The 15,920-nt window shown below is 45.0% G+C and overlaps 1 protein-coding gene across 1 annotated transcript; it reads left to right on the top strand.

The window, feature by feature from the left end:
• Window positions 1-799: 799 nt before the first annotated feature.
• On the top strand, window positions 800-14,355 carry LOC139386500 (microtubule cross-linking factor 3-like). Its single transcript, XM_071132075.1, has 10 exons — window positions 800-1,606; window positions 3,199-3,423; window positions 7,223-7,381; window positions 7,827-7,895; window positions 7,980-8,296; window positions 9,244-9,394; window positions 11,968-12,129; window positions 12,799-12,999; window positions 13,090-13,446; window positions 14,037-14,355. Exons 1-10 carry the CDS (start codon window positions 800-802, stop codon window positions 14,145-14,147), a joined length of 2,559 nt encoding a protein of 852 aa, XP_070988176.1. The 3' UTR covers window positions 14,148-14,355.
• The last annotated feature ends 1,565 nt before the right edge of the window (window positions 14,356-15,920 follow it).

The following is a 15,920-nucleotide window of genomic DNA, read 5'->3' as shown; positions in this document are numbered from 1 at the left end:
AGCCGGACAGATATTCAAAACACTTTCCCTCGAGCCTCTCGACGATGTTTACTTCTAGAGGTCAGGGCTCCGAAGAATCCTGTCTTTAAAAGAGAGAGAGCGAGAGAGAGAGGGGGGGGGGGGGGGAAGGGGAGAGGGAGGGAGAGAGAGAGAGAGAGAGAGAGAGAGAGAGAGAGAGAGAGAGAGAGAGAGAGAGAGAGAGAGAGAGAGAGAGAGAGAGAGAGAGAGAGAGAGAGAGAGAGAGAGAGAGAGAGAGAGAGAGAGAGAGAGAGAGAGAGAGAGAGAGAGAGAGAGAGAGAGAGAGAGATCTACAGTAGAATGGCTGGACACATGCTTCAGCCTAGTGCAATTTAATTGGCTGATGAGATTTCCCATTACTGCAGCCATTCCGTGCGTGCCGGCTAGTAGCCTAGTCTGATGGTGTTGGGAGATGCAAATGCTGGATTTAGATGGTTTGCCTCTACTGCAACCTTATTGTGGGTGGATTGGGCCAGTGTTGTTATGAAGGTGCGCTTTACATAGAATATTAAGTTCAAATATGCTCTATATTTAAACACCTCTCAAAATAGAGTGGCCTCTCGTTTAGCCTACTTGAGTCTACTTTCAAGAAACGCGTGAAAGCAAATCACCACCGGCTTCTCGGCTTCTTGTTCTTTGCATTCGTACTTAAAATAACGGTGTGTTCACTGGATTATTTTTCAGACAGAAGAACACAGCGCAGGGAGGGACTGTCTGGGTGATGTGATGTGGATGTAGACTAGGCTATTGAACTGAACGTCCATCCTCTCTGTATGACACCATGAACCCTGCCTCGGGCGGCGCTGCCGACTCCCGCAGCCAGCTAGACAATAGCAACAGAAAGCAGCAGCAGCAACAGCGCGCTTCCTCCCCGGCTGGCGGCAAAGACATTGGATGTAAAGAGACACCGAAAAGCAGCACTCCGTCAAAGATCATCACGTCAAAGCAGTGCGGAGGAGGGAGAGGCAACCGTGGCAGCTCCCCGGTCTCCACGGCAACCAGCAAAGACAGACTGTCTTCTTCTTCCAAAGGCGCGGCAAGCGCGGCAGGCGCGGCCCCTGTCCAGTCCGATGGTGCTGAAATCCATACGTTGACCAGGGCGGCGGCGGCGGCTGGGAGCGGCAGAGGAGCGGCAGAGGAGCGCAGTAGTCCGTCTGAAGACTCGCGTTGTACTGATATATCGTGTTTGAAGGGGGATACGACACGGGTTGTTTCTGATCAGCCTTGTTCATCCAAATCTCCTAAATTGAAGAACAATAACCCGAGAGGAAGGGGAGGAGAAGGCGAGGCTAGCAGCACAGCGACCGGTAACAAAAAGAGCTCCGGCAAGAGCAGTGTGGGCTGCGGCCCTGGCTTCTGGAGAGAGGGATGTTTGCAGTCGGAGCTGATCCAGTTTCACCTGAATAAAAGCTTAAAGAAAGGAGGAGGAAAGATGAAGGCGAAGACACCGTCTCCCCCGGAGCCGGTCACGGAAACGGCGGATCTCTCTCCTGAGGCCATCGTTAACGAGCCCGAACCGGTACCTGAGCCCGACCAGCTATTTCAGGAGGAGATAGAGAAACTAGAGGATGAAAACGATGAACTAAAGGTATGTCTATATGTCTGCCACTGTCACATCTGTATGGGTTTAAATAGCAGCATGTTTTAGCAGCTTTAACCTGTTACCCAGGGGCGTCATGCACCCCCAAAATCTGAGGGGCAGAAAGTACATGAGGATGGCTGGGGGGGTTCCGGAGAGGGGCTATGCCCCTGTCCATAAATTGGAGAATTTTGCATTTTTCAAACATCTGAAACAGCTTTTTCCAGCAATCTAGAGCCATAATCATTATGCTTAATTCTATGTCCAAAATGTGTCTTTGTTCTGCATATCTATGTGTACCTCTTGTGTCTGTATCCTCCTGACTGGTGGTTCTTTTTTCAAAGAAACTAAATATGCTTTTCTGCATCTCTGCTCAAATCTTGGTAGAAGATTGAAAGGAATGTGAGTCTTATTCAGTACATTTAGTTATTGCTTGATTTTCTAAAGTCTACCAACCTTTACCAGCAGGCATGCCAGCTAAGATAGTTAGACAAGCTAGCTACTCTAACTTTATAGCCTGAAAATGGCTACATGGTAGTTATGAGGTTGGGAGATCTGGGCTAGCTAAATAAAATAGATAAATAATAATAATAAATAAATAAAATAGATAAATAAATAATAATAATAATAATAAATAAAATAGATAAATAAATAATAATAAATAAAATAGATAAATAAATAATAATAATAATAATAAATAAAATAGATAAATAAATAATAATAATAATAATAATAATAAATAAAATAGATAAATAAATAATAATAATAATAAATAAATAAAATAGATAAATAAATAATAATAATAATAATAATAATAATAATAAATAAAATAGATAAATAAATAATAATAATAATAATAATAATAAATAAAATAGATAAATAAATAATAATAATAATAATAATAATAAATAAAATAGATAAATAAATAATAATAATAATAAATAAATAAAATAGATAAATAAATAATAATAATAATAATAATAATAATAATAAATAAAATAGATAAATAAATAATAATAATAATAATAATAATAATAATAAATAAAATAGATAAATAAATAATAATAATAATAATAATAATAATAAATAAAATAGATAAATAAATAATAATAATAATAAATAAATAAAATAGATAAATAAATAATAATAATAATAATAAATAAAATAGATAAATAAATAATAATAATAATAATAAATAAAATAGATAAATAAATAATAATAATAATAATAAATAAATAAAATAGATAAATAAATAATAATAATAATAATAAATAAAATAGATAAATAAATAATAATAATAATAATAAATAAAATAGATAAATAAAATAGATAAATAAATAATAATAATAATAATAATAATAATAAATAAAATAGATAAATAAAATAGATAAATAAATAATAATAATAATAAATCATGTGTACACATTTTTATTAATTCTTTAAAAAATCCAATTTAAACAGCACAAATCTGAGGGGCACGTGCCCCTGTGCCCCTATAGGGCCTAACACTTTTGCTGTTGCCTATATAATGTTGAATTGATTCCTCTAATTGCTGTGTCCCTATTCCATCTTTCTCTCTCTCTCTCATTCGTTCCCATTAGACTGAGATAGAGGAGATGAGAGCGGAGATGGACGAGATGAGAGACACGTTCTACGAAGAGGACGCGTGCCAGCTGCAGGACATGCGTCGCGAGCTGGAGCGAGCCAATAAGAACTGCCGGATTCTCCAGTACCGTCTGAGGAAGGCAGAGAGGAAGAGGATGCGGTTCGCTCAGACCGGAGAGGTAGACGGAGAGCTACTGAGGGCCCTGGAGCAAGACTTGAAGGTAAGACGCTGTCTAGACTCTAGGATAACTAACTTCCTGTAGCTCAGGACCTAAAGCAAGGATATGGATATTATTGATACCATTTGAAAGGAAACACTTTGAAGTTTGTGGAAATGTGAAATGAATGTAGGAAAATATAACACATTAGATCTGGTAAAAGAAAAAAACAACAGTTTTTTGGTATTTTTTTGTACCATCATCTCTGAAATATAAGAGAAAGGCCCATAATGTATTATTCCAGCACAGGCGCAATTTAGATTTTGCCCACTAGATGGCAGCAGTGTATGTGCAAAGTTTTACACTGATCCAATGAACCATTGCATTTCAGTGAGGGGCCAAGCCTCGAGACACCCACAACCTGTTTATTCATCAAAACCAAGCCCTTTCGCGCCAAAGCCAGCAAGTGCGCCAATAATTGAGATCGTGAAAATAGCAAAAATATCTCTAACACACCAATGAACGTACTGCCTGCGCTTAGATTTACCAATGTGTTAGGCTTGTTAAAATACCTGAAGTTGTCTAGACTCTATATGTCACAAGGTAATGTTGTCTAGACTCTATATGTCACAAGGTAATGTTGTCTAGTCTCTATATGTCACAAGGTAATGTTGTCTAGACTCTATATGTCATAGGGTGTGACCTGAAGGTAATGTTGTCTAGACTCTATTTGTCATAAGGTAATGTTGTCTAGACTCTATATGTCATAGGGTTTGACCTGAAGGTAATGTTGTCTAGACTCTATATGTCATAGGGTTTGACCTGAAGGTAATGTTGTCTAGACTCGATATGTCATAGGGTGTGTCCTGAAGGTAATGTTGTCTAGACTCTATATGTCATAGGGTTTGACCTGAAGGTAATGTTGTCTAGACTCTATATGTTATAGGTTGTGTCCTGAAGGTAATGTTGTCTAGACTCTATTTGTCATAAGGTAATGTTGTCTAGACTCTATATGTCATAAGGTAATGTTGTCTAGACTCTATATGTCATAGGGTGTGTTATGAAGGTAATGTTGTCTAGACTCTATATGTCATAGGGTGTGTCCTGAAGGTAATGTTGTCTAGACTCTATATGTCATAGGGTTTGACCTGAAGGTAATGTTGTCTAGACTCTATATGTCATAGGGTGTGTCCTGAAGGTAATGTTGTCTAGACTCTATATGTCATAGGGTTTGACCTGAAGGTAATGTTGTCTAGACTCTATATGTCATAGGGTGTGACCTGAAGGTAATGTTGTCTAGACTCTATATGTCATAGGGTTTGACCTGAAGGTAATGTTGTCTAGACTCTATATGTTATAGTTTGTGTCCTGAAGGTAATGTTGTCTAGACTCTATATGTCATAAGGTGTGACCTGAAGGTAATGTTGTCTAGACTCTATATGTCATAAGGTAATGTTGTCTAGACTCTATATCTCATAGGTTGTCTAGACTGTGTCTGCTGTAAACTGTGGACTTTATGAATGCAATTTGATTTGATCCAAATGCCATTCTATTCCCAAAAGGCTTGTGTCTATACAGTTACATATGCATTGCATTCAGAAAGTATTCAGACCCCTTGACCTTTTCCACATTCTGTTACGTTACAACCTTATTCTAAAATTGATTAAATAAAAACAAATCCTCATCAATCTACACACAATACCCCATAATGACATCACAATACCCCATAATGACATCACAATACCCCGTAATGACATCACAATACCCCATAATGACATCACAATACCCCATAATGACATCACAATATCCCATAATGACAAAGCGAAAACAGGTTTTAAGAAATCCTGTCAAATTTATAAAAAATAAAAACAGAAATACCTTATTTACAGAAGTATTCAGACCCTTTCCTGTAAGACTCGAAATTGAGCTCAGGTGCATCCTGTTTCCATTGATCATCCTTGAGATGTTTCTACAACTTGATTGGAGTCCACCTGTGGTAAATTCAATTGATTGGACATCATTTGGATAGGCACACACCTGTCTATATAAGGTCCCACAGTTGACAGTGCATGTCAGAGCAAAAACCAAGCTATGAGGTCGAAGGAATTGTCTATATAGCTCCGAGACAAGATTGGGTTGAGACACAGATCTTGGGGAAGGGTACCTAAACATTTCTGCACCATTGAAGGTCTCCAAGAACACAGTGGCCTCCATCATTCTTAAATGGAAGAAATTTAGAGCCACAAAGACTCTTCCTAGAGCTGGCCGCCCAGCCAAACTGAGCAATAGGGGGAGAAGGGCCTTGGTCAGGGAAGTGAACAAGAAACTGATGGTCAGTCTGACAGAGCTCCAGAGTTCCTCTGTGGAGATGGGAGGACCATCAAGAAGGACAATCATCTCTTCAGCACTCCACCAATCAGGCCTTTATGGTAGAGAGGCCAGACGGAAGCCACTCCTCAGTAAAAGGCACACGACAGCCCGCTTAGAGAAATTGCCAAAAGGTACCTAAAGGACTCTCAGACCATGAGAAAAAAGATTCTCTGGTCTGACGAAACTAAGATTGAACTCCTTGGCCTGAATGCCAAGTGTCACGTCTGGAGGAAACCTGGCACCATCCCTACGGAGAAGCATGGTGGTGGCAGCATCATGCTGTGGGGATGTTTTTCAGTGGCAGGAACTGGGAGACTAGTCAGGATCGAGGGAAAGAAGAACGGAGCAAAGTACAGAGAGATCCTTGATGAAAACCTGCTCCAGAGCACTCAGGACCTCAGACTGGGGTGAAGGTTCACCTTCCAACAGGACAACCCTAAGCATACAGCCAAGACAATGCAGGAGTGGCTTCGGGACAAGTCTCTGAATGTCCTTGAGTGGCCCAGCCAGAGCCCAGACTTGAACCCGATTGAATATCTCTGGAGAGACCTGAAAATAGCTGTGCAGCGACGCTCCCCATCCAACCCTATCGGCAGAGAAGAATGGGAGAAACTCCCCAAATACAGGTGTGCCAAGCTTGTAGCGTCATACCCAAGGTCTTCTTGGCACACCTGTATTTGGGGAGCAAGGCTGTAATCGTTGCCAAAGGTGCTTCAACAAAGAACTGAGTAAATGGTCTGAATACTTATGTAAATGTGATATTTCTGGGGGTTTTTAAACTTGTTTTTGCTTTGTCATTATGGGGTATTGTGATGTCATAATGGGGTATTGTGTGTAGATTGGTGAGGGTAAAAAAAATGTTTTAATCAGTTTTAGAACAAGGCTGTAACGTAACAAAATGTGGAAAAAGTCAAGTGGTCAGAATACTTTCAGAATGGACTGTACACTAATAGTATACTAATAGACCATGTATACTAATAGACCATGTATACTAATAGACCATGTATACTAATAGACCATGTATACTAATAGACCATGTATACTAATAGACCATGTATGACCGTGGGGGGGGGGGGGGGGGGGGGGGTGGGTTAGGGTTAGGGTTAGGTGGAAGTGACCGAACAGGCCCTGCACAACCAGCTGGAGAAGGGGGTGATGAGGACACCTGCTGTCAAGGAGGGTAAGGTTCTGTATAGACCATGTATACTAATAGACCATGGCCCATCTCCCTCCCTGTCTCTCTCCCTCTCCCTCTCCCTCCCTGTCTTTCTCCCTCTCCCCTTCCCTCTCCCTCCCTGTCTCTCTGCCCCTCCCTCCCTGTATCTCTGCCCCTCCCTCCCTGTCTCTCTCCCCCTCCCTCCCTGTGTCGCTTCCCCTCCCTCCCTGTCTCTCTCCCTCTCCCTCCCTGTCTCTCTGCCTCTACCTCCCTGTCTCTCTCCCTCTCCCTCCCTGTCTCTCTGCCCCTCCCTATCACCCCCCCCCCCCCCCCTAGGTAGCGAAGGATGTGTCAGTGCGTCTGCATCATGAGTTGGAGAATGTGGAGGAGAAAAGGACGAAGACGGAGGAGGAGAACGAGAAACTAAGGCAAAAGCTGATAGAGGTGGAGGTGACCAAACAGGCCCTGCAAAACCAACTGGAGAAGGCCAAGGAGGTGATGAGGGGGAGGGAAGGGGTGAGGTGGACGTGGGGGGGGGGGGGGGGGGGGGGGGGGGGGGTTAGGGTTAGGGTTAGGTGGAAGTGACCGAACAGGCCCTGCACAACCAGCTGGAGAAGGGGGTGATGAGGACACCTGCTGTCAAGGAGGGTAAGGTTCTGCAGTGTCATGTGACCGTCTGTGTTCAAACCCAGGTCTCCTGTGTGCCACAACACTGTGTTAGCCTGCCGAGCTAAAGCCGAAGACGTTATAGCTCAGGGAGTTAACACAGGGTCCTGGTTACTCATCACAAGCTTGTTAGTTAAGAGGTTCTGAGAGTTGTGTTTTAATGATCGACAGTAGGTCTGTAAAGCACATTGAACTGTCCACAACAGATTCCACCAGTCACGTACAACAGGTAACAGGTGGGCTGTTGGTGTGATGTCATCTTTATCCTCTGCAGCTGTCACTGAAGAGGAGAGGAGGCAGGGATGTTCAGAAGGAGAAAAGGATTCCACAGACTCCAATAGAGGTACGGCATCATCGTTATTCGTCAAACTATAATGATGAGAGACAAGACCAAAACATATCTTCTTCATTCTTCTTCTCTCCTCAGGAGGACAACGAAGATCTGAAATGCCAGCTAGCCTTCATCAAGGAGGAAGCCATTTTAATGAGGAAAAAAATGGCTAAAATTGACAAGGAGAAGGACCGGCTGGAACACGAGCTGCAGAAGTACCGCTCTTTCTACGGGGATGTGGACAGCCCTGGGCCCAAGGGAGAGGCTGGAGGACCAGCCACCACCCGGGAGTCAGAGCTGAAACTGAGACTGAGACTGGTGGAGGAGGAAGCCAACATCCTGGGGAGGAAGATCGTAGAGCTGGAGGTGGAGAATAGAGGACTGAAGGCTGAACTGGAGGACATGAGAGACAGGTAGGCCCAATGGACCCCTAAACCCTAAACCCTATAGACTTGATGCACTGAGAGGATTTGACAGGTGTCAGCAATATGGTAGTAGCTCCACCCTGCTCTCTGATAGCCTAGATAGAAGTTTCACCATCTTGCTTATACCAATCAAATCCTCTCAGATCTCCATGTCTTTGTAAATAAACAAGATACATTTGATTGATTGATGCATAGATTTATGTATTGATTGATCAATGTATTTATTGATGTATTGAGTGATTGATGAATTGATTGATTTATTGGTTGATTGATGTATTGATTAATGTATTGATTGATGTGTTGATTGATATGTTGATTGATTGATGTATTGATTGATGTATTGATTGATGTGTTGATTGATGTATTGATTGATGTATTGATTGAATAATTGATTGATATATTTATTGATTGATGTGTTGATTGATTGATGTATTGATTTATGTATTGATTGATGTGTTGATTGATTGATGTATTGATTGATGTGTTGATTGATTGATGTATTGATTGATGTGTTGATTGATTGATGTATTGATTGATGTATTGATTGATGTATTGATTGATGTGTTGATTGATGTGTTGATTGATTGATGTATTGATTGATGTGTTGATTGATGTGTTGATTGATTGATGTATTGATATATTTATTGATTGATGTGTTGATTGATGTATTGATTGATTGCTGTATTGATTTCTGTATTGATTGATGTATGTATTGATTTATGTATTGATTGATTGATGTATTGATTGATGTGTTGATTGATGTATTGATTGATGTGTTGATTGATGTATTGATTGATGTGTTGATTGATGTATTGATTGATGTATTGATTGATGTGTTGATTGATGTATTGATTGATTGATGTGTTGATTGACGTGTTTATTGATGCATTGATTGATGTATTGATTGATTTACGTGTTGATTGATGCATTGCCAGGGATGAGGTGGCAGGAGGCTCGGCTGAGCATGGCTGCAGCAGGGAGCAGGGAGAGGAACTCAGGGAGCTGAGACAGCAGCTACAGCTGGTGGAGGACGAGGCAGAGCTACTTAGGAGGAACCTACAGGACGCAGAGGAGGACAACAACAAGGTGGCTCCCAAATGGCACCCTATTCCCTATATAGTGCACTACTTACTACTGCAGGATGTAGAGGAGAACAACAGTGTTAGTCCCAAATTGCACCCTATTCCTTATATAGTGCACTACTCACTACTTCAGGATGTAGAGGAGAACAACAGTGTTAGTCCCAAATTGCACCCTATTCCCTATATAGTGCACTACTTTAGATCCGGGACCAAAGGGCTTTGGTTGAAACTAGTGTGCTATATAGGGAATTAGGGTGCCATTTGGAAAGCAGGTGTTTACATTCTACGTGTGAGTCATATAGTAGAGTATTTGTCGTTACTGATCACATTTAGCTCTCTCTCTCAACACCCCCTCGTAGCAACGTATCGTCAGGTCAAATGGCCACTCATAAGGTTTACCATGTATCTCCTGGGGGAAGGACACCTGGTCTCATAAGGTTTACCATGTATCTCCTGGGGGAAGGACACCTGGTCTCATAATGTTTACCATGTATCTCCTGGGGGAAGGACACCTGGTCTCATAATGTTTACCATGTATCTCCTGGGGGAAGGACACCTGGTCTCATAAGGTTTACCATGTACCTCCTGGGGGAAGGACACCTGGTCTCATAAGGTTTACCATGTACCTCCTGGGGGAAGGACACCTGGTCTCATAAGGTTTACCATGTACCTCCTATGGGAAGGACACCTGGTCTCATAAGGTTTACCATGTATCTCCTGGGGGAAGGACACCTGGTCTCATAAGGTTTACCATGTACCTCCTGGGGGAAGGACACCTGGTCTCATAAGGTTTACCATGTACCTCCTAGAGGAAGGACACCTGGTCTCATAAGGTTTACCATGTACCTCTTGGGGGAAGGACACCTGGTCTCATAAGGTTTACCATGTACCTCTTGGGGGAAGGACACCTGGTCTCGTAAGGTTTACCATGTACCTCTTGGGGGAAGGACACCTGGTCTCATAAGGTTTACCATGTACCTCTTGGGGGAAGGACACCTGGTCTCATAAGGTTTACCATGTACCTCTTGGGGGAAGGACACCTGGTCTCATAAGGTTTACCATGTACCTCTTGGGGGAAGGACACCTGGTCTCATAAGGTTTACCATGTACCTCCTGGGGGAAGGACACCTGGTCTCATAAGGTTTACCATGTATCTCCTAGAGGAAGGACACCTGGTCTCATAAGGTTTACCATGTATCTCCTAGGGGAAGGACACCTGGTCTCATAAGGTTTACCATGTACCTCCTAGAGGAAGGACACCTGGTCTCATAATGTTTATCATGTATCTCCTGGGGGAAGGACCCCTGGTCTCATAAGGTTTACCATGTACCTCCTAGGGGAAGGACACCTGGTCTCATAAGGTTTACCATGTATCTCCTAGGGGAAGGACACCTGGTCTCGTAATGTTTATCATGTATCTCCTGGGGGAAGGACACCTGGTCTCATAAGGTTTACCATGTACCTCCTAGAGGAAGGACACCTGGTCTCATAAGGTTTACCATGCATCTCCTAGGGGAAGGACACCTGGTCTCATAAGGTTTACCATGTACCTCTTGGGGGAAGGACACCTGGTCTCATAAGGTTTACCATGTACCTCTTGGGGGAAGGACACCTGGTCTCATAAGGTTTACCATGTACCTCTTGGGGGAAGGACACCTGGTCTCATAAGGTTTACCATGTACCTCTTGGGGGAAGGACACCTGGTCTCATAAGGTTTACCATGTATCTCCTGGGGGAAGGACACCTGGTCTCATAAGGTTTACCATGTATCTCCTAGAGGAAGGACACCTGGTCTCATAAGGTTTACCATGTATCTCCTAGGGGAAGGACACCTGGTCTCATAAGGTTTACCATGTACCTCCTAGAGGAAGGACACCTGGTCTCATAATGTTTATCATGTATCTCCTGGGGGAAGGACCCCTGGTCTCATAAGGTTTACCATGTACCTCCTAGGGGAAGGACACCTGGTCTCATAAGGTTTACCATGTATCTCCTAGGGGAAGGACACCTGGTCTCATAATGTTTATCATGTATCTCCTGGGGGAAGGACCCCTGGTCTCATAAGGTTTACCATGTACCTCCTAGGGGAAGGACACCTGGTCTCATAAGATTTACCATGTATCTCCTAGGGGAAGGACACCTGGTCTCATAATGTTTACCATGTATCTCCTAGAGGAAGGACACCTGGTCTCATAAGGTTTACCATGTACCTCCTATGGGAAGGACACCTGGTCTCATAAGGTTTACCATGTATATCCTAGAGGAAGGACACCTGGTCTCATAATGTTTACCATGTATCTCCTGGGGGAAGGACACCTGGTCTCATAAGGTTTACCATGTACCTCCTAGAGGAAGGACACCTGGTCTCATAAGGTTTACCATGTATCTCCTAGGGGAAGGACACCTGGTCTCATAAGGTTTACCATGTATCTCCTATGGGAAGGACACCTGGTCTCATAAGGTTTACCATGTATCTCCTAGGAGAAGGCCTGATTTAAGCTAAGGTAGTTTTACTCAGCGTAGTTGAGGGCAGAACTCCCCCCCCCCCCCCCCCCCACTACTAAATCTGTCTTTTAGGTGACGGGGGAGCTGAACAAGCTGAAGTACAAGGAGGGCTCCAGGCACGGCGCCGGGGGTGGAGGAGGTGGCGCCGGGGCGGCTGCAGACCGGGCCAAGGTGGAGGTCCTGCAGGAGGAGCTAAAGGCTGCCAGGCTGCAGATCAACGAGCTGAGTGGCAAGGTGAGGCAGCGTGATGGACTACACTACCCACGATGCTCTGTGGGGGTTTCTAGCGGTCACTTCCATTTTAATTTCTTCCATTCATGTCATTACCTGGAATTCCAATTTCCCTCCATGCTTCTCTGTGAGAACACATTGGAAGTGGAATTTCAGTTGACTTTCCTGAATTGATTGACATGAAATGAAGCTGACAGTTGATGCTAACATAATGCTATCCATCTCTGACGCTAACATAATGCTATCCATCTCTGATGCTAACATAATGCTAATAATCTCTGACACTAACATAATGGTTTCCATCTCTGAAGCTAACATAATGCTATCCTGTCTCTGACGCTTACATAATGCTATCCATCTCTGACGCTAACATAATGCTATCCATCTCTGACGCTAACATAAAGCTATCCATCTCTGACGCTAACATAATGCTATCCATCTCTGACGCTAACATAATGCTATCCATCTCTGAAGCTAACATAAAGCTATCCATCTCTGAAGCTAACATAATGCTATCCATCTCTGACGCTAACATAATGCTAATCATCTCTGATGCTAACATAATGCTAATCATCTCTGATGCTAACATAATGCTAATCCTCTCTGTTGCTAACATAATGCTAATCATCTCTGACGCTAACATAATGCTATTCTGTCTCCTTACCTCTACAGGTGATGCAGATGCAGTACGAGAACCGGGTCCTGCTGTCCAACATGCAGCGCTACGACCTGGCGTCACACCTGGGCATCAGGGCCAGCCCCCGGGAAAGTGACGCAGAGAGTGACGGAGGAGATGACGCCTCCACCTCATCGCGCTTCCCACCCCACCGTAAACGAGAAGGTCCCATCGGAGGGGAGAGCGACTCGGACGAGGTGATACAGCGTCGTGTACCGCCACAGTGACCCATAATGCTTTGTGTATTAAATACACGCTAAGGTTATCCCGTCTCCCTACCAATCCAGGTGCGTAACATCCGGTGCCTGACCCCAACCCGCACCCTCTACTCCCCCGAGGGCCGTTTCCTCCCCCGCAGCCTGAAGGACCGGCAGCAGATGGTAGACATCCGTATAGAAGCAGAGCGGCTGGGCCGGACCGTCGACAGGCTGATAGCAGACACCGGCACCATCATGGCCGAGGCCCGGGTCTATATGGTCTCCAACGGGGAGCTTTACGAGGAGGAAGGGAGCACCGTCCGGGAGCACGAGTTGTTGTACAGGATCACCGCTCAGATGAAGGCCTTCAGGAAGGAGCTGCAGGGTTTTATAGACAGACTGGATGTTCCCAAGCCAGAGGACAAAGAGGAGGAGGAACCACTGTCTGTAAGTTGAACAGAGTTAGAAGCACACCAGGGTTTCCGTTGGCCGGTAATAGTTCCATTGTTTAGTATGCATTGTGGACATGTCAGTATCTACTGTAGGACAGGCCTCTATTTGGTCTGAATGTCAGTATTACATCTACTGTAGGACAGGCCTCTATTTGGTCTGAATGTCAGTATTACATCTACTGTAGGACAGGCCTCTATTTGGTGTGAATGTCAGTATTACATCTACTGTGGGACAGGCCTCTATTTGGTCGGAATGTCAGTATTACATCTACTGTAAGACAGGCCTCTATTTGGTCTGAATGTCAGTATTACATATACTGTAGGACAGGCCTCTATTTGGTCTGAATGTCAGTATTACATCTACTGTGGGACAGGCCTCTATTTGGTGTGAATGTCAGTATCTACTGTAGGACAGGCCTCTATTTGGTCTGAATGTCAGTATTACATCTACTGTAGGACAGGCCTCTATTTGGTGTGAATGTCAGTATTGTTTAACCTGCTTTTAATCTGTTCTCTCTTCCTGTCTTTCTACCATTCTGTTTTCCTGACTCGTCCTCCTTTGCCGTCCTTATTAATCCCACCTAGATGTTTCAACCCATCATTCTGCTCATCCTCATCCTCGTCCTGTTCTCTTCACTCTCCTACACCACCATCTTCAAACTCGTCTTCCTCTTCACTCTCTTCTTCGTCCTGTAACGTCCGTCTCACTTTGACATAGACACATATATTTGTTTAGTCATATTTTTATTTATTTATTTTATTTTTATTTTGGAATATTCCCATCTAAGGTCACAAGTGATACGGGACACTATTCCACGTTTCAGCAGTTACTATTTACAAGCTTTCAACACACACTGGAGGAGACCACACACCTCTGGGGCTGAGACACTGGAGAAGACCACACACCTCTGGGACTGAGACACTGTAGAAGACCACACACCTCTGGGGCTGAGACACTGGAGAAGACAACACACCTCTGGGGCTGAGACACTGGAGAAGACCACACACCTCTGGGGCTGAGACACTGGAGGAGACCACACACCTCTGGGGCTGAGACACTGGAGGAGACCACACACCTCTGGGGCTGAGACACTGGAGGAGACCACACACCTCTGGGGCTGAGACACTGGAGGAGACCACACACCTCTGGGGCTGAGACACTGGAGGAGACCACACACCTCTGGGGCTGAGACACTGGAGAAGACCACACACATCTGGGGCTGAGACACTGGAGGAGACCACACACTTCTGGGGCTGAGACACTGGAGAAGACAACACACCTCTGGGGCTGAGAGCCTGAAGAAGACAACACACCTCTGGGGCTGAGACACTGGAGAAGACAACACACCTCTGGGACTGACACACTGTAGAAGACAACACACCTCTGGGGCTGAGAGTCTGGAGGAGACCACACACCTCTGGGGCTGAGACACTGGAGAAGACCACACACCTCTGGGGCTGAGACACTGGAGGAGACCACACACCTCTGGGGCTGAGACACTGTAGAAGACAACACACCTCTGGGGCTGAGACACTGTAGAAGACCACACACCTCTGGGGCTGAGACACTGGAGGAGACCACACACCTCTGGGGCTGAGACACTGGAGGAGACCACACACCTCTGGGGCTGAGACACTGGAGGAGACCACACACCTCTGGGGCTGAGACACTGGAGGAGACCACACACCTCTGGGGCTGAGACACTGGAGAAGACCACACACCTCTGGGGCTGAGACACTGGAGGAGACCACACACCTCTGGGGCTGAGACACTGGAGGAGACCACACACCTCTGGGGCTGAGACACTGGAGGAGACCACACACCTCTGGGGCTGAGACACTGGAGGAGACCACACACCTCTGGGGCTGAGACACTGGAGGAGACCACACACCTCTGGGGCTGAGACACTGGAGAAGACCACACACATCTGGGGCTGAGACACTGGAGGAAACCACACACTTCTGGGGCTGAGACACTGGAGAAGACAACACACCTCTGGGGCTGAGAGCCTGAAGAAGACAACACACCTCTGGGGCTGAGACACTGGAGAAGACAACACACCTCTGGGACTGACACACTGTAGAAGACAACACACCTCTGGGGCTGAGAGTCTGGAGGAGACCACACACCTCTGGGGCTGAGACACTGGAGAAGACCACACACCTCTGGGGCTGAGACACTGGAGGAGACCACACACCTCTGGGGCTGAGACACTGTAGAAGACAACACACCTCTGGGGCTGAGACACTGTAGAAGACCACACACCTCTGGGGCTGAGACACTGGAGGAGACCACACACCTCTGGGGCTGAGACACTGGAGAAGACCACACACCTCTGGGGCTGAGACACTGGAGAAGACCACACACCTCTGGGGCTGAGACACTGGAGGAGACCACACACCTCTGGGGTTGAGAGCCTGAAGAAGACAACACGCCTCTGGGGCTGAGACACTGGAGAAGACCACACA

Source organism: Oncorhynchus clarkii, chromosome 3 (assembly GCF_045791955.1).
Source record: "Oncorhynchus clarkii lewisi isolate Uvic-CL-2024 chromosome 3, UVic_Ocla_1.0, whole genome shotgun sequence".
In the NCBI taxonomy this organism is placed as follows: Eukaryota; Metazoa; Chordata; class Actinopteri; order Salmoniformes; family Salmonidae; genus Oncorhynchus; species Oncorhynchus clarkii.
Note: the sequence above shows the minus strand (reverse complement) of the source record. Positions and strands in the feature narration are given on the sequence as shown.

Bases quoted from the DNA above. Each gene is read 5' to 3' on its own strand.
- LOC139386500 (XM_071132075.1), top strand. From the start codon at position 800: ATGAACCCTGCCTCGGGCGGCGCTGCCGACTCCCGCAGCCAGCTAGAC. The intron at 1,607-3,198 runs GTATGTCTATAT...CGTTCCCATTAG, and splicing joins ATGAAAACGATGAACTAAAG to ACTGAGATAGAGGAGATGAG. The intron at 7,382-7,826 runs GTGATGAGGGGG...TATCCTCTGCAG, and splicing joins AACTGGAGAAGGCCAAGGAG to CTGTCACTGAAGAGGAGAGG.